Source organism: Tamandua tetradactyla, chromosome 7 (assembly GCF_023851605.1).
Source record: "Tamandua tetradactyla isolate mTamTet1 chromosome 7, mTamTet1.pri, whole genome shotgun sequence".
Classification (NCBI taxonomy): domain Eukaryota; kingdom Metazoa; phylum Chordata; class Mammalia; order Pilosa; family Myrmecophagidae; genus Tamandua; species Tamandua tetradactyla.
Genome location: NC_135333.1, coordinates 109,338,806 through 109,357,369, shown reverse-complemented (window position 1 = coordinate 109,357,369; position 18,564 = coordinate 109,338,806). Strand labels below are relative to the sequence as shown.

General features: G+C 40.7%; 1 protein-coding gene and 2 pseudogenes across 1 annotated transcript; 1 reads left to right on the top strand and 2 right to left on the bottom strand.

Annotated features, from left to right (window-relative positions):
• Window positions 1-220: 220 nt before the first annotated feature.
• Window positions 221-2,771, bottom strand: LOC143690570 (BRISC complex subunit Abraxas 2 pseudogene; annotated as a pseudogene).
• Window positions 2,772-2,890: 119 nt separating this feature from the next.
• LOC143690569 (protein CUSTOS pseudogene) lies at window positions 2,891-13,144 on the top strand (annotated as a pseudogene).
• A 2,695-nt stretch (window positions 13,145-15,839) lies between these two features.
• On the bottom strand, window positions 15,840-16,763 carry LOC143689941 (olfactory receptor 8S1-like). Its single transcript, XM_077167970.1, has one exon. The coding sequence runs from the start codon at window positions 16,761-16,763 to the stop codon at window positions 15,840-15,842; it is 924 nt and encodes a 307-aa protein (XP_077024085.1).
• Between the last annotated feature and the right edge of the window lie 1,801 nt (window positions 16,764-18,564).

The following is an 18,564-nucleotide window of genomic DNA, read 5'->3' as shown; positions in this document are numbered from 1 at the left end:
TTTGACTACTGAATCATTATATTGATATTTCATTTTAGTTTCCAGGGTCTTAGAGCAGTTAGAAAGAAACACCTGAAATGGTGAGACTGTAACCCACACCATACTTTGAAATTTGTTCTATAACTACTTGCTAAAATGTTTCTTGAAATTTATTGCTTTTTGTACAAATGCTATATTTCATAATTAAAAAAGTAAGAAAAAGCAATTAGGAAAAACAGTGCTAAGTGGAGACTTTATTTTGTTTAGTTAATTCTTGGCCCAGACACATCCTGATCAAGACTCCAGAAACACACAAAAAAAGTGAGTATTCACTATTAGAGGTCTCTGTAGGTTCAATCAAATTTTCATAATCGCTATCATTTGATTCATCAATGCTGTCTCCAGATCCTCCTTGAGAAGAAGGAAGTTCTGCTCCACTGTCAGGATACTTCAGTCCTGTACTGGTGGAACCATAATTGGAAGAGCCCAGGGCTTGAGGTTGAGTCATAAAGACAACACTCTCCATGTGAGAATGGCTTAAAGTACTTTCTCGATTGTTTGGATTAAAATCAGAATAAGGTGGAGGAGGACCAGTGGCTTCTGCCTCTCCAAGTGTACTTCTACTTTATTCCATGCAAACATGGAATAGGGCATCTGAGGACTGAACGCTGGCTCCAAACTTTCAGGTGGCATCTGTCTGCTTAACATTGTCTGCCACAATCTTCCTTCCTGTTCCTTTTCACCTTTTCTCTGAGTGATTATTCACTTCTTTTCATTTGTTCATTTGCTCACTTCTGCCTGACCAGATCCAACAACTCACTCACTTGCTATTAAGTGCACACCCTGCCTGCACTTTCTCCTGAAGTGCACTATAAACTTAATAAATTGCCCTGATTATTCTATCCTTGTAAAAAAAGAAAAAAAAAAGCCGGTAGCATGATTTTAAACAACTTTGGCATAATTCTGAGTGCTTGGCACTGAAGACACTTTGTACTCTTGCTGGCTAGTATTGTCTAGATTGGGAATAGCAAGTGAAATCCTTTGATTATACCTTCAATTTGATCTAAAAAGAATGTATTCTAAAGCATGAGTATAATTATTGTTGGTGGAAATGAAGCTGAAGAGAAGGAAGATGAGGTTAGGTACACTGAGGATCTGATGAGCTGCATGTGGGTGATCTACTTTCTATTTGACATCTGCTGCTGTGTGTTGGGCCAAATTCTGTAAAGCCCAATAACTTTCTTTCTCCAATCTTTAAGAATCCTATTCAAACTCTCTTTGTTGACTTTACTTGCATAAAAACTAAAAAGTTTTGAACAAGGCTAATGGTTATGGATTTCAATTATTTGCAGAAATTCAATGTTGCTTAATTGTGACAACTGATGCTAAATGTTTCTTCTTGTTTTACGGCTCCCGGCAAAAAAACCTTCAGGGTCTGAGTTGCTGTTGGTGCAGTGGAAGCACACGGCGCTGAAGGTGGCCTGAAATGGAAGCCTGAGGGATAGAGATCTCTCTTGGTACTGCTTTGTTGTTTATCTTTGCTGGTAGCAAAAAGTATGGCTGTAATTATACTTCTTCTGAAGAATAGTAGGTGACAGATGGTATAGACAATATATACAGAGGAAAAAATATGGGAACTCCAAATTCTAAATGAGTCAAGTTTTCATTCATATGTGGAACCAAAATAATGACATTATCAGATATACAAGGACTTGAAATATGCCATAGTGCTCATGTCCTTAAAAATCTAAATAATACATAATTGAACAAGATAAAAGAAGAACAATAAAGAGCTCATGAATAATGACAGTAATGCTCAACTGGTGGCTGCTAGTGTTCTCAGTGCTCTATAGGTACAACCTCATTTAATCTCCATGATAATCCAATAACCCAATTATTATTCCAGTATTTTATGTAGGACACGGAGGTGTGGAGAAACTGAGGAACTTACTAGGGTTGTACAGCTTATATGGCCAAAGCTAGGGTGTGAACATGAGCAATTTGTGCTCTAGAAACAATATATCTACTTATTATGCTCTACTGTGGAAAAAAGGAAGTAAAAATGGGGAAGTTGAGCTATGAAAGGGATGCCAGTGGGTATTAAATAACTTTAAACAGAGAATGAAGCCCAAATAATAAATAAGAATTTAAATGGTCCAAATTTGAATTTAATTTGTTTAAAAGTCACATAATGTAAAGATAATTTTTTCATGATATCTTGGGACAGAATCTGAGAACATAGCAGAAAGGTGGGGTGGGGGCAGGAAAGGGAGGAGTTGAAGTGGCGAAGGGTAGTTGCCTAACATATATTATTTTGTTTTTAAAATTAAAGTTCATAAATACGGATTAAAAACCTGTGTGAAGTGGAAGACATAAAAATAGTTTAAAATTTTTGGAGAAAATAAATTGGATACAATCTTCAAAAAAGTAGATCAATAAAACAAAAAAACTCATAAAGGCAAAAGATAAGATAAAAAATGATCAATTTAGGAGATCCAACATCTAACTGTGTGTTCTAGAAAGAAAGTGTTGCTGGGGTGGAATATCAGAATGTTGATAATGATGGAGATATCAGAGCAAGACAGAGGGAAGAGAGAGGGCAGCTCACAAGGGTACTGGTGTATGATTTGGTCATCACAAAAGTCAGGATTAACAGCCAGGAGCACAATGACAACTGAACTGAGTCCGGCCAAACCCTATGAGACCAACACCAGCCTCACCTGGAGCTGGCTGTTCATCACCTGTCCATAGAGCAGTGAGTGGCAGATGAGAACATAGTGGTCATAAGCCATTATTGAGAGCAGAAAGGTTTCCATCCCTGCAGTGATGAACACAAAGAAGATCTAAGCCAGGCAGCTTTCTACTAGGTGGTTTTCTTCTCAGACAGGAGGTCCTCTGCAGCTTCGGCACAATGACAGAGGAGAAGCAGAGGTCCAGGAATGATAGACTACTCAAGAAGAAGTACATGGGGTGTGGAGGTGGGAATCAGCCCTGATCACCAGCAGCAAAATCAGGTTTCCCATCAGGGTCGGGAGGTAGATTACCAGGAAGAGCACAAACAGCAGTACTCAATGTGAGGGTCGTCAGACAGCCCCCTGAGGATAAACTCGGTGACTGTGCTGTGGTTCCTCAAAGCCATTTACAGATATTCCCTTGGAATAAAATAGGAAGATGGAGTATGATCTCTACTGACTGTTCTTTTCTCTTTCATGGAATCCCTCCTTCTTCTTATACTCTGCTTCCTACTTTGCCTGGACTCCAAGCTTAAACATCTAAAGCTGCCCTCACTCTACCTCAGTTAGAGCTGTTATCCTGTTTGTCTATTGTGCATCTTGTGTGATGGTCTTCACTTACTTCAGAGATTCTCATTCCTGACCTGTGGGGATTTACTGAAAAGAAAATGGTACACTTTGGCACTCATGGTGTTTTCCTTCTACTGGACTCTTCTTATCATTCAGAACTTCTTAAAAGTTCCAGCACATCTCTGTAGTGGTTTCCTAAACCTTCTCTTCTCTCCTCAATTTCCAAATTGTTAAGCTTTTTTCTCTGAAAATATTCTAATGGCTCTTTACTTAGGTTGACAATTGTTCCATCGGGAACAATAGGCCCCAAACCTAGAACTCATAATTATTTTAGGGCCCATGAAAGTGTTTTCACTTCTTTTATGGTCAGAATAAAAAAGTGAATATATTTCAGCCTAGATTATATTTGTCTTTATTGCAATGCAATCATCACGTATAATTTTTAGAATTCTTTTATTCTAGAAAGGGGCTTGGAAAACTTCTGTTTCTGGGGTCCATGGAAGTCATGATTTGGCTCTGCTCTTCATTTCCTAATCAGTGGATTTAATTTTTTTTTTTTAAATTTTTTTATTAATCAAAAAAAAGAAAAGAAATTAACACAACATTTAGAAATCATTCCATTCTACAAATGCACTCAGTAATTCTTAGTATCATCACATAGATGTATGATCATCATTTCTTAGTACATTTGCATCGATTTAGGAAAAGAACTAGCAAAACAGCAGAAAAAGATATAGAATGTTAATATAGAGAAGAGAATTAAAATAATAATACTAATAATATATCTATGTATATAAAAAAAGGAAAAAGAAAAAACAAAAACAAAAGATACAAACACACAAACAAACAAACAAAAAACCATATTTCAGGTGCAGCTTCATTCAGTGTTCCAACCTAGTTACATTACACTTAGGTATTATTGTGCTGTCCATTTTTGAGTTTTTGTATCTAGTCCTGTTGCACAGTCTGTATCCCTTCAGCTCCAATTACCCATTATCTTACCCTGTTTCTAACTCCTGCTGGTCTCTGTTACCAATGATATATTCCAAGCTGATTCTCGAATGTCGGTTCACATCAGTGGGACCTTACAGTATTTGTCCTTTAGTTTTGGGCTAGACTCACTCAGATAATGTTCTCTAGGTCCATCCATGTTATTACATGCTTCATAAGTTTAGTCTGTCTTAAAGCTGCATAATATTCCATCGTAGGTATACGCCACAGTTTGTTTAGCCACTCGTCTGTTGATGAACATTTTGGCTGTTTCCATCTCTTTGCAATTGTAGATAATGCTGCTATAAACACTGGTGTGCAAATGTCTGTCTGTGTCTTTGCCCTTAAGTCCCTTGAGTAGATACCTAGCAGTGGTATTGCTGGGTTGTAATCCATTCTGCCATTCTATGTCTTTTGATTGGGAAATCCAGTCCATTAACTTTTAGTATTATTACTGTTTGGATAATATTTTCCTCTACCATTTTGGCTTTTGTATTATATATATATCATATCTGATTTTCCTTCTTTCTACACTTTACTCCATACCTCTCTCTTCTGTCTTTTCGTATCTGACTCTAGTGCTCCCTTTAGTATTTCTTGCAGAGCTGGTCTCTTGGTCACAAATTCTCTCAGTGACTTTTTGTCTATAAATGTTTTAATTTCTCCTTCATTTTTGAAGGACAATTTTGCTGGATATAGGAGTCTTGGTTGGCAGTTTTTCTCTTTTAGTAATTTAAATATATCATCCCACTGTCTTCTAGCTTCCATGGTTTCTGCTGAGAAATCTACACATAGTCTTATTGGGTTTCCCTTGTATGTGACAGATTGTTTTTCTCTTGCTGCTTTCAAGATCCTCTCTTTCTCTTTGACCTCTGACATTCTAACTAGTAAGTGTCTTGGAGAACGCCTATTTGGGTCTATTCTCTTTGGGGTGCGCTGCACTTCTTGGATCTGCAAATTTAGGTCTTTCATAAGAGTTGGGAAATTTTCAGTGATAATTTCTTCCATTAGTTTTTCTGCTCCTTTTCCCTGCTCTTCTCCTTCTGGGACACCCACAACACGTATATTTGTGCGCTTCATATTGTCATTCAGTTCCCTGATCCCCTGCTCAAGTTTTTCCATTCTTTTCCCTATAGTTTCTGTTTCTTTTTGGAATTCAGATGTTCCATCCTCCAGTTCACTAATTGTAGCTTCTGTCTCTTTAGATCTACCATTGTAGGTATCCATTGTTTTTTCCATTTTTTCTTCTTTGTCCTTCACTCCCATAAGTTCTGTGATTTGTTTTTTCAGATTTTCTATTTCTTCTTTTCGTTCAGCCCATGTCTTCTTCATGTCCTCCCTCAATTTATTGATTTGGTTTTTGAAGAGTTTTTCCATTTCTGTTCGTATATTCAGCATTAGTTGTCTCAGCTCCTGTATCTCATCTGAACTATTGGTTTGTTCCTTTGACTGGGCCATATCTTCAATTTTCCAAGCGTCATCCATTATTTTCTGATGGTGTCTGGGCATTTGATCAGATTTCCCTGGGTGTGGGACCCAGCTGGTTGAAAGCTTTTTCTGTGAAATCTCTGGGCTCTGTTTTTCTTTTCCTGCCCAGTAGGTGGCGCTCGTGGCGCTCGTCTGTCTGCACGGCAGTCGGCCCGGGAAACCGCGCGTGGAGGCGGGGGTCGCTGGGTGCCGTGGCTTGGGAGAGTGCCGGTCCTAATTGCCCAGCTGGCCCGAAACGCCAAGCGTGACGGGAGGGCCCCGCTATCCAACGTTCCCAGTCAGACCGGGGAGCCACGTGCATGGAGGGGACCCCAGTCGCCAGCCGCCCCGGCCGGGAAAACGCGCGCCCCTTGGGTATCTCACCGCAGCAGATTCTCCCTGCCTGTTCAGCTGTTCCAGAATGGGGTACGCTGTCTTTTTGGTCTCTGTCGTGACTCCGGGAGCTGTTTCGTATTGTTTCTGTTTCTTTAGTTGCTTTTCTGGAGGAGGAACTAAGACCCGGGCGTCTTACTAAGCCGCCATCTTCTCCGGAAGTCCAGTGGATTTAATTTTAATAGGACTTATTGTATATAGAGCACTATCTCAACCACTCCTTCAATAGATTCTCATGACAAATCTATGAGAATTGCCTGGCAATTCTAATTCCTAGTTTAGGTGATCTTATCCCCATGTCATATATGAGCAATCTGATAGTCAGGGTGATTGTGCAATATGCTGATAATAAGTAGCAGAACCAGGATATGAATTCCACTTGTTTCTTTATTACCAGCTCAGTGTCTAGGCTTGGTCCATAGGAATGAAGATCACTTTTTCCTGCCCTGACATAGTTCTTTAGAATAACCTACCCTTAACCTACCATTTAGCCACTTTGGGTATTTCTGATTCTAGACAGGTCTATTTGTTTCTGTGCCTTTGCTCACATTATTTTCCTTTTCAAATATTCACCACCTTTGATGCCCAGATCCAAATTCTTGTGGCCCCTCAAACTTCATGCAAATCCTACTATTTTCTTGTAACCTGTTCTAATTGCTCCCTTCATTCAACCTACAGCTCCCTGTTCAAATCAACTGGCTCTTTGCTCCCAGTTGCCTTGTGCCATAGCCTGGATTTTACTTTTTTATTCATTTAAGGTTAAACCTGTATCTTAAATTCCTTCTCTGGACAGTCATGGACATTGAAGTCATGGACCACATCGTAAAAATAGCAAGCACAGGGTGGTGTAACAGTGGCTCAGTGGCAGAATTTTTGCTGGCCGTGCCAGGGACCCAGATTCGATTTCTTGAGCTTGCCCATGACAAAAAACAAAATAAAACAAACAAGCAAGCAAACAAACAAAAATACAAGTAACAAACACAAATCACAGGATTCCCCTGGTTTTGTGCATACTCATTCTATGTTAGCTTTGGACTATACATCTCAGATTATTCTGAGACATTATCCATGTTTGCCTCATACAAGACCACTTCAGTACTACAAGCCTAATCTGCTTTAACTCCAATGCCCCAAATAGCACTAATGATAGGCATCCATGTGACTGATAGTATTGTTAAAAAAAATTTGTTATGATTCCTACCTATGTGGCACAGGACTGCAGAATCCTTGAATGTCAAGGATGCTGTTACCTACACAGACTATGTCAACTTATTTCACTCCAAACTCCTGTTATGCTCTTAGTTTTGTAGAAGCCCTGAGTACTCTTACCATTTTGCAAGAAGTTGCTTTCATTTGTGTTTTGTATGTTGTATTCAGAATGCAATGCTAAGGTTCTCTAAAGAAACAGAATCAGCAGGAGATATATGTAAATATAAAATTTATAAAACTATCTCATGTAACTGTGGGGATGTAGAGTCTAAGGTCTTTCAGGCAGGCTGCGAACTGGCACCTCCAATGAAGGTACTCAACGACTCAAGGAGAGGCTGGTTGGATGAAGAAGGAAGAGTGATTGTTTCTTCTAAATCCTCCTTAAAAGCCTTCCAGTGATTACATTAAGTTCACTCATTGCAGAAGACACTTTTCAGCTGTGGATGCTGGCAACATGGTCATGACTTAAGTCCATGAAATGTTCTCATAGCAACAGACAGGCTAGTGCTTGCCTGACAAGACAACCAGGCACCACCACCTGGCCAAGTTGACACATGAACCTGATCATGACGTATGTCTTGTTCTTTTTTTGTTCTAGGAGGGATAAAATGGAAAAAAATCTTATAAATATTCTGTAAGTTTTTCTTGTATCTCTTGTATCCTTTTGACTTAGGTCTCAGGTGTGTGTGCACACCTGATGGTGGGCTGCTTATGTTAGAGGTGATGTTAAACTTAAAGTAATTTTGAACCACAGATTACGTGGCTATGTAGTAAATTTTGACTTATCTGAAGACCCTTGCCTGGACTGGATATGATTATGCTATTTTACCAGACTTCTGCATTTGTTTGGTAGTTCACATGTTGACCCAGACATCTTTCTGGGTTCACAAAAATTTTAATCCTGCAGATTCAGAGAGTTTTCTTCTGGCCCCTCTAGCCTTGCCAGCAATCTAGGATCAGATACTATCTTGTCATGAGAAACTTAACTCCTGGACCTTTTTATAAATAAGCCCAAGCCTAAGCCCATTATACATCCAAGTCTGGATTACTTGGTGAGCTGGTACAAACAGGACAATGCTCACCTTTCTGTGCATTAGAACCGTGGCTTAGATTCAGTCATGATAAAGACTGAACAACGGCAGAAGTTACTTTTGATTATCTTGCATAAACAAAATTGAAAATAGTGTTGAAAGCCAACATTTGGTCCGGAATATGCACAAGCAAAATAAAATGATAAATTGAAGCCATTCTCCCCAATAATTTCGATGTTTCAAAGTATTTGTGGATAGGTCTATTGTGAAAATTGTTTCCATTTTTCCATTTTACTCATGATGGGGTCTGAGTGAATGTTCTCTTTTAAGACTATTGTAGAAATTCTGAGAAACATTTTCTTCCCTGCTTTATAACTATCTTTTGTGAGGATGAGGCCATCAAACTGACATTTGAGGTTTCTTTAATGACCAGAGACAAATCTTTGAATTTAAAGCCTAGATCAATTAAGCATGTAAAATACTGTAGCTTGGGTACTCTATAGAAGGGAAATATTGGCTTCATTTCATCTGAAATATGAAAGCACATGCCAGCTTTAGACCACTGATGAGAACATTAAAAAACTAAAGGGAAAAGGATAGCAAAGTTGATCATGAGAGAGGTAGAAGATGAGGGGAAGATTTCAGAAGGGTATTAGACAAGCACCTGTTTCACTATTATTCATTCACGAATTATTCATATCCATGGCTACCTTGGTGATATGATGAATTTCTCCTACAAAGAGAAGAAGCACAAAATTGCATATATTTATTTAACATTTCAAGTTGTTTCACTGAAATAACCTTCTTCCCATTCATCCTTTAATATAGAAAATTACACATTCATTTCAGTGACTTAAGGAGCCATTTTCAGTTAGGAAGAAACAATTAAGTACCTGATCTTGACCAAAGGGTCAGCTATTTGAAAGTAGATTGATATCACGCTATGTTATTTAGTGCCCGGTAAAGTGTATTGCCCAGGTTGTTTTAAACAATTCTGGCATGAAAAAATGAGTAAAGGGTGTATGTGGAAGGTCTGTTGGACAAGAAAGCCTGAGGGACCCTGGGAGCCGAGGGCCACATTCAGATGCCAGGTGCATGGGGAGGAATCCGACATGGGGAGAAGGAAGCAGGAAGGCACCAAGGGTAAACTCATTCTTGAAATGGTTCTCAGAGCTCTCCATTCCTGGGCACTGTCACGAGTCACACAACTTTAGTCATGAGTAGATATGAGGTGGTTTACCAACAGAAGACATTTACTTCAGTTCTTCTAACAAGTTCTGGGCAAGCCATGGAACAAGTAGCCCCAACTCTCCAGTATTTATCTCTGATATCCTCATTTCATTGCTGGTGTCACTCTCTGTAATCTTTTGCTGTACTGGAGCAGGGGCATTTTAATGCCCAAGCTGTAAGATATTCATGCCATACAGAGAGGGGAGTGAGAACTTTGAGATGCTTTCCAAGACACCTGGGACAAATGCACCATTTGTGGGATCAGAAACATCAGTGCCCAATCCTGGGGAGGAGCATGTCTGCCATGGTGCAGAGAGTTTTCATCTCCAGCTAAGAGAAGAGGGATGGGAAGAGAGTAAACTTAAGGCTTCAGAAGAAAAGGAATCTATCTTGAAGTGGCATAGGTGAGGGTATGAGGGTGAGGGAGACAAAGGACAGCAAAATTAAAACACATCTTGCACTTACCAGGAAGAAAAATAGAGGAGATGTGGTAAATTAGAGAAAGTATTATCTTGTTCTTGGCTTTTCCTGGAGGAGGCAGTACTTGAGTGTTCTGGGTTTCCCATAATAGTTTCTCAGAACACTATAGGTGAAATCTGATGTCACAGGCATCCGGCTCTCAACATAACAGATAGCCTTTTTTTTCACAGTTAACAAGTGTGGTACATTAGAATAGCTCAAGTTCTAGAAACACTTAAATTACCACAGAGGCATGATTATTTTCCTCAGTATCTTAACGTAGCGTGGTGGTGTCCAATGCAGGTCACTATATGAATAGAGAAAAATAATTTCTCTAAAGAAGATCATTTTTGGAACAATTGGCATGCATTTCATTGCATCTTTCTTAGGTGCTCTCAGGTCCAATAACCTGACATCTCTTCATTTATTTCATCTGTGAGTCTGAATACTATGCTCAGAGCATCACTGCAGGAAGAACTCTCCACCAGAACCACTGAGAAACCTGCCTGTGCGAAGCCTGCTGTGAGCTGGCCCCAGTACTTAGGGGAAGCTGGCCAAAGCCCTGTATTCCCTGAAGCCTCATCCTGCAGTGAAGCTCTGGACTCACTAGTACACAGTTTCTAGTTAAGCAGAAAGTTAAACTTAGTGGGAGGCACATGGGGATTCCAGGCAGTCTTGAAGCTTCTGAATTAAGGCAATTTGTTAAAGCTTATAAGAGCACTATTATTAAGTGTTTCAGGACTGAAAAGTGGATAATAAGAAAGGGATTTTTTTTTTTTAACACGGGCAGGCACTGGGAATCGAACCCGGGTCCTCTGGCATGGCAGGCAAGCGTCCTTGCCTGCTGAGCCACCATGGCCCGCCCAGAAAGGGATTTTTAAAGAATTTATTCCAGTGGAAAATGGAATTTTCCTCATGGCACAATGGGGCTGGGAATGGCCTTTAGGAAGTTTGAGGAGGTTGTGTGTGGCACAGTACTGAATCACTGTGTACACAGACATTTTCTCATATTTGCAACAAGATTATTCATTATATTTATTAAATAAGAGGAGATAGCCCCAGCCTGGAAAAATAACTGGGTGTTTGTTCTATTAAAAAAATTTTTTTTTTTATTGTAAAATACAACATATATGCTGTGAGAGCTGAACCAGAGAGACCAGGATGACAAAATACCGCTGCAGAAAATCAACATCTTGAAACACTCCAGCCTCCACCTCCCATAGCTGGTTTCTGGTGATAGACCGTTGTGCACAAACATCTGCCCTCTGCCAGTCACGGCCTTCTTGTGATAAAACTCCCTTGCCCAAATGTTCCCACTCTGGCTCTTACAACCGTGCAAAACTAAGGCAATGTTCTCACGAATGGAAAGCAGCCAAACTCCCAAGGACCCACCTGTAAGAAACCCACTTAACTCTATCCCCAACTCTCTTTAAAACTCCTACTCAAGTCCAGGCAGGCAGGAGTTAATTTCTTAAATCAACTCTCCATGCTGTCCCTCTGCTAATAAATCATCCCTCCCCCACTGCTGGTGCTGTGTCTCTGTCTCTGCTTCTGATCTCGGACCTCTGCCCAGCCCTGGATTTTCATATACAAAAAAGCAATAAATTTCCAAGCACATCCCAACAAGCAGTTATAGAACAGATTCCAAAGTCTAGCATGGATTACAGTTCCACAGCTTCTCATCCACTCCTGTAGCTACTACAAGACTCCGGAGACCAAAATAAATATCAATATAATGATTCAGCAGTCATACTCACCTGCCAAATCCCATCCTCTCCATTATACTCCTCTCTCTCTTTTCCCGTCCCCCTGTGAAAAGTAACATACATACAAAAAAAGCAACAAATTCCAAAGTATGTCTCAGCAAATGGGTCTTTGTTTCTAGTTTCTATACTACATGCATATAATAAATTCTCAAACAATTTCTTGAAGAGATAATAATTCAAAGGTTATATGAATTATTAATAATTAAAAAATGGGTTTTAAAATGTCAAAAGTCAAAATATTATATTTCTAATTTGAAGCACAGAAGAGGCATCAAATTATTGGAAATGACATATAAGTAACAAAGACAGAGGACACTTATCAGTTAATTTAATTGCAGCAATGCAAAAGTCAATACAAGTAAATTCATTCAACATATCTTTAGAATGCCAAGTATTGGCACTTGATGAGGCTTCAAAGATATATAAGACATGTTCCTTCTCATTTATCTAGGGTGTCTGAGGGGTATATAGACATTATTTCAACATCAGCCTTTGAGAAAAGTGAAACCCAGTAGTTACTGATTGCTGAATATCTGATTGTCAAGATGGCCGCACCCAGTGGCGTCATGAACCATTCATAAAGCAGTGGCAGCAAAATCCATGAGGAAGTCGATCCTGGCTTGAGACTTGGAGCAAAGACCCAGGGGGTCGGAAATGCCAAAAGTTGATTCTGTAAATTACCAGTTGCTGACCTCACGACCAAACCTCAGGTATTAGGTGGAGAAGCCTGACCAAGATGTGAATGAGTTTCTGACCATCCCCAAATTCCGAGCCCACCTAGCTAAGAAACTGGGAGCCCTACTAGTCAGCTCCATTGCCATCTAGAGAAGAAATCCATAAAGGTGAAAGTACAGAAGACTGTCTCAGAGGACGATGGCTTCTGCCTCTTCTTCACACCCGTCCCTGAAGGCCCCAAGAAGGAAACATCTCCCCAGTCCTGCTGAAAGCAACTGCCCTCCAGCTCCAGCAGTAAAGATAGTGAGCAGGAGTGAATGCAGTGGCAGGAAACAGCAGTCACAGCTTCTGAAATTGTCCAAGAGTCAGCCATCCACATCCCTGTCAATGTGATTAAAGAGGAAAAGAAGGAGAAAAATAAGCAGCAAAAGAATGTCACGAAAGAGGGCAGGGCCACCTTGGCCATGGCCAGCACCACCACAGGGAGGGCCATGGTCCTGAGCAGGAAAAAGAGGCAGACAAGCTCAGTGGGGACCAGATGTCACTTGGGATCAAAAAGAAAAGGAAGATAAAGGTAAAGAAAGCCAGCGAAGTTTCTCCATTCCTGCTAGCGAAGACTGCAGCAGCTGTGCCTGCAGTCTGACCTCAGTCTGTGGCACGGGGCCCAACTCGCGCCAAGGATGCAGTGCTCACTGGCAAAAAGACATTTCCAACCCCTGCCTCCCTATAGAATTCAGGGACGTGGCTGGCAAGTCCAGACTCTGCCCAGGAGACTCTGAGGATGCTGGGCCTTGCCCATGGAGTAGAGGAATGGTATAATTGACGGTAGAGAAGCCTAAGCAAGCTCTGCCCCTGTCTGCTCCCACGGAGGGCTGGGGCAGACCTGTAGTCCTAGAACATTCTGTGATCTTGGGAAGAAGAAGCCTTCCAGTAACTCAAGACTGATTGTCAAGTGGTAAAGCCTCCATCTCTCCAGTGCTCCGTGAGGTGGGCAAATAAAGAAAGAATTTCTCCTTCCCTTTTACCACCTCATCCCCAGTGCGAGAAACAATTTTTAGAAAAGGAATGAAGGAATCCCCAAGATGCCAAAGTCAGAAAGAGTTTTTTACAGCTCCCCCAAGCCACACTGGACTTAATATAATATTGTCTGAAAAAGGAGGAAAGAGATAGTTACCTCCCCAGTTTTCTAGAATTTTCTTTCTCCACATTTGTGAGTATACTATGCAGAATCATATCTCTGAGCCGCCTAGCTAGTCAAAAATAAATCCTGGGATCCCAAAGTAAAGTGATTGTGCTGCTGCCTTCCCAACAATGCGGAGACTTGAAGCCTTTTACACGTGGAATCCTCCTGCCTGCACCCCCAGGATACAGTGTTTCCCTTCAGACCTTCAAGACTTCAGGAAGCCTGGTGGTTGTGAAGTGGGTTTCGTAATGACAGGTATTCCCCAAGAAGGAGCGGAAGCTCAAGGTAAAGTTCTGGCCTCTCCACTCATTGATTCAGGAGAACAAGAAAAACAGATTTAGTCCGTGAGAGCATGTACGCTGGAGTGCATCTCCTCCCCTCGTGCCCGTGGCCCACTGCAGCTGCCCCCCTCAACATGATTCGTGGACAAACAAGAGGTTTCCAGTACATTTCTCATTGGCTTTACTGAAAGTTAAATAAATGTGTAGGCTTGCCCTGAGTTGGTAAGAAAAGAAAAAAAAAAGAAAAGAAAAAAAGAACTCACATTCTGTTAGCAAGCATTTTTCATTCTAAGAAGTACACGTTAGTCCTTGCAATAAAGACTGATTTAGTATGACTTTACCTTCTTTGGTACATGTTGTGCATTAACTGGCATTGCCTCTGAAAGTATGAAGTAAAATAAAAGCTTGTATCATGTCTGGCACTTAAGGGCTTAATTCTGTTTGAAGAGCAATAGAGACGATCAAGCTGCAGATGATGAGGAAAGGACCGATTGAGCATTAGCAGTTTCAGGTAGCTTTATTGGGGGGCAGGGAAAAGCAGTTTTCTTACTCCCCATCTCTCAGTTAATCCTGAGCAGCTCTGTTTTAGTTACTTTTGTTTGCTGACGTTTTTATGTAAGCTTTTTTTAAAAAACAATGTTCAGGGCTAAAATATGTTTTAAAAAATCTTATCTAGTTTACCCTTTGCTGATTAAATAAGAAAATGAACGTGTCTTGTGCAAGATGAAACAGTTGGTGGCAGATGTGATTCTCTGATCTATAGGCTATATTTGGTATTTGCTATTTTATTTATGCCATTAGCCACCAGAAAGCCCAAGAGAGTTTCACATTTATTAGTGCGAAAATGTGTGGAATCATATAATGGAGATAGATTTTATGGACTGCTTGGTTCATGGAGGGTGTGATGGTTTGAAATTGTTATGTACCCCAGAAAATCATGTACTTAAGGTGAATCTATTCCTGCGTGTGCCCATTGTAAGTAGGATCTTTTGGTGAGCAGGATTGTAAGTAAGATGTGTCCCCCCTCATTCAGGGTGCGGCTTATCCTCTTACTTGCGTCTTTAAAAGAGGAAAAATGATCGAGGGAAGACACAAAGAGCCCCAGAGAAGCTGAGAGAGGAAAGTCAGAAGGTGAAGACAAGGAAACCTGGGAGAGAAGGACCAGTAGATGACATGTAGCAGAGAAAATCATAAATATATGTTAAAGACCCACATACAGAAAGAAATAAAAATAGTTTAAAAATAGATTGAGTGGAGGGAGCAGTTAGAACAGGCTACAAGGAAATAGCAGGATTTGCAAGATGCTTAACAGGCCACAAGAATTGGATTTGGGCATCAAAGGAGGTGAATATTTGAAAAGGAAAATAATGTGAGCAAAGGCACACAAACAAATAGATCTGTCTAGAATCAGAAGTACCCAAAGTAGCTGAAAGGTAGGTTAAGGGCAGATGAGTCTAAAGCACTATGTCAGGGCAGGAAACGTGATCTGCATTTCTGTAGACCAAGCAGGAGAAAATAAATTGGACACAATCCTCAACAAAGCATATCAATAAAATAAAAAAAGTCATAAGGGTGAAAAAGCTAGATACATAAGTGATCAATTCATGAGATTCACCATCTAACTATGAGGTCTAGAGAAAAAGTGGTGTGGTAGGTGGAAGAGAGAAGAAAAAATAAATATAGTCCAAACAGCTACAGATATAAAACAAGATACAATTTCACGTATTTTATTTTCCATTGTCAATAATAACCAGGGAGTTGGTGGTTCTTAGGTCGCTTCCAGTCAGTGTGAGGGAATTGTACCTTAAATTCAAGGCTTTGGCCATACAAACTCATTTCCTACCATTCTGTGTCCTTGTTCACTAACTGAAATATTAAAGATATTTCTCCAATGTTCTTTTCACAGCTGCTTTCACCTCCTTGTTCTTTAGACTATAGATGAGGGGATTCACCATGGGTATGAACACACTGTACTGCAGGGAGAAAAACAAATCCAGGGCAGAACCTGATGTGGGCATGAGATAGCGAACCAAACCTGAGCCAAAGAACAGGATCACTGCAATGAGGTGAGAGGAGCAGGTGTTGAAGGCCTTGCTTCTGCCGGTTGTAGAACTGATGGTCAAGATTGTGGAGATTATGCGGGCATAGGAGAAGAAGATGGGGAGGGATGTCCCAAACCCGTGCAGTATGATGATGCAGATCAGGATATCAGTATTGATGGAGATATCAGAGCAAGACAGAGGGAAGAGAGAGGGCAGCTCACAGATGTAGTGGTGTATGATTTGGTCCTCACAGAAGTCCAGATTGACAGTCAGGAGCACAATGACAACTGAATTGAGACCAGCCAAGCCCCATGAGACTAATACCAGCCTCACACAGAGCTGGTTGCTCATCATCTGTGCATAGAGCAGCGGGTGGCAGATGGCAGCATAGCGGTCATAGGCCATCATTGAGAGCAGAAATGCTTCAGTCCCTGCCGTGATGAACACAAAGAAGACCTGAGCCAGGCAGCCTTCTACCGAGATGGTTTTCTTTTCAGACAGGAGGTCCTCCAGCAACTTGGGCACAGTGACAGAGGAGAAGCAGAGGTCCAGGAATGACAGATTACTCAAGAAGAAGTACATGGGGGTGTGGAGGTGGGAATCAGCCCTGATCACTACCAGCAGCATCAGGTTCCCCATCAGGGTCAGGAGGTAAATCACCAGGAAGAACACAAAGAGCAGGTACTCGATGTGGGGGTCGTCAGACAGCCCCATGAGGATAAACTCAGTGACTGTGCTGTGGTTCCTCAAAGCCATTTACAGATATTCCCTTGGAATAAAATAGAAAGATGGGTTGAGATCTGTATTGGTTGTTCCTTTCTCCTTCAGGGTATTGCCCCTTCTTCTTATACGTCCCTTCCTATTTGCCTGGACTCTGTGCTCAAACTTCTAAAACTGCCCTCAGTGCATTTCAATATAAGCTGTTATCCTGTTTGTCTATTGCCCATTTTGTGTGATATTCTTCACTTACTTCAGAGATTCTTATTCCTGACCTGTGGGGATTTACTGAAAAAAAAAGAATGGCACACTTCTGCAGTCATGGTGTTTCTCTTCCACTGGATTCTTCTTATCATTCTGAAGTCTTCACAAATTCAAACACATCTCTGTAGTGAATTCCTAAACTTTCTCTCCTCAGTATCCAAATCATTAAGTTTTTTTCCTCTTAAAATGATGTAATGGCTTCCTACTTAGGCTGGCAATTGTTCCATTGGGAACAATAGGCACACAGCCTAGAACTCACAACTCTTTTAGGGCCCATGCAAGTGTTTCCATTTCTTCTATGGTCAGAAGGAGAAAGTGAATATATTCCAGCCTGGATTATATTTGACTCTACTGTGATGCAATCTTCAAGTATATATGTATATTTTTGAAATGAGCAGGCTCTGGGAATCGAATCTAGGTCTCTGGCACGGCAGGGGAGAACTCTGCCACGGAGTCACAGTTGCCCGCCCAAGTATATTTTTTAATATTCTTTTGTTTGAGAAAGGGGCCCAGGAAAACTTCTGTTTCTGTGGTCCATGGAAGTCATGATTTGGCTCTGCTCTTCATTTCCTAATCAGTGGATTTAATTTTAATAGGACTTTATTGTATACAGAGCACTAGCTCAACCACTCTCTCAGTGGATTCTAATGACAAATCTGTGAGAATCACTAGGCAATTGTAATTCCTAGTTTAGACACTCTTATCCCCATGTCATGCAGGAGAAATCTGATATTCAGGGTGATTGTGTAATATGCTGATAACAAGTAGAAGAACTACGATATGTATTCCACTTGCTTCTTAATTATCAACTCAGTGTGTAGGCTTGGTCTACAGGAACGCAGATCACGTTTCCTGCCCTGACACAGTGCTTTAGACTCATCTGCCCTTAACCTACCTTTCAGCTACTTTGGGTACTTTTGATTCTAGACAGATCCATTTGTTTCTGTGCCTTTGTTCACATTATTTTCCTTTTCAAATATTCACCTCCTTTGATGTCCAAATCCAAATTTTTGTGGCCTGTTAAACGTCTTGCAAATCCTGTTATTTCCTTGTAGCCTGTTCTAACTGCTCCCTCCACTCAATCTACAGCTCTCTGTTCAAATCAACTGGCTCTTTGCTCTCAGTTGTCTTGTGTCATGGCTTGAATTTTACTTTTTTATTCATTAAAGGTTAAACCTGTATCTCAGATTCCCTCTCTGGACCATGAGCTCCTTGAGGTCATGGGCTGCATCTTTAAAGTAACAAGCACAAATCAGCATTTCTCTGGTTTTGTTCATACTCATTCTATGTTAGCCTCAGAATATGCCTCTCAGATTATTTTGAGACACTTTTCATTTTTTTGTCCCATGTGGGATAGATTGATAAAATCTTGTAATTTTCTCTTAGCTTTACTTGAGTCCTTTTGCCCTAGGTCTTAGGAGTGTGTGCAATAGGGCCTGATGGCAGGCTGTTTATTTTAGAGGTGATGCCAAACTTAGACTCATTTTGAACCACAAATTACATGGCTGTCTAGTAAGTTGTTGCCTTACCTGAAGACTCTTGCCTGACTGGCTGTGGCTACACTAACTTACCAGTA

What these genes read in the sequence shown, in the direction of transcription:
- LOC143689941 (XM_077167970.1), bottom strand. Translation starts at nt 16,763, where the DNA reads ATGGCTTTGAGGAACCACAGCACAGTCACTGAGTTTATCCTCATGGGG.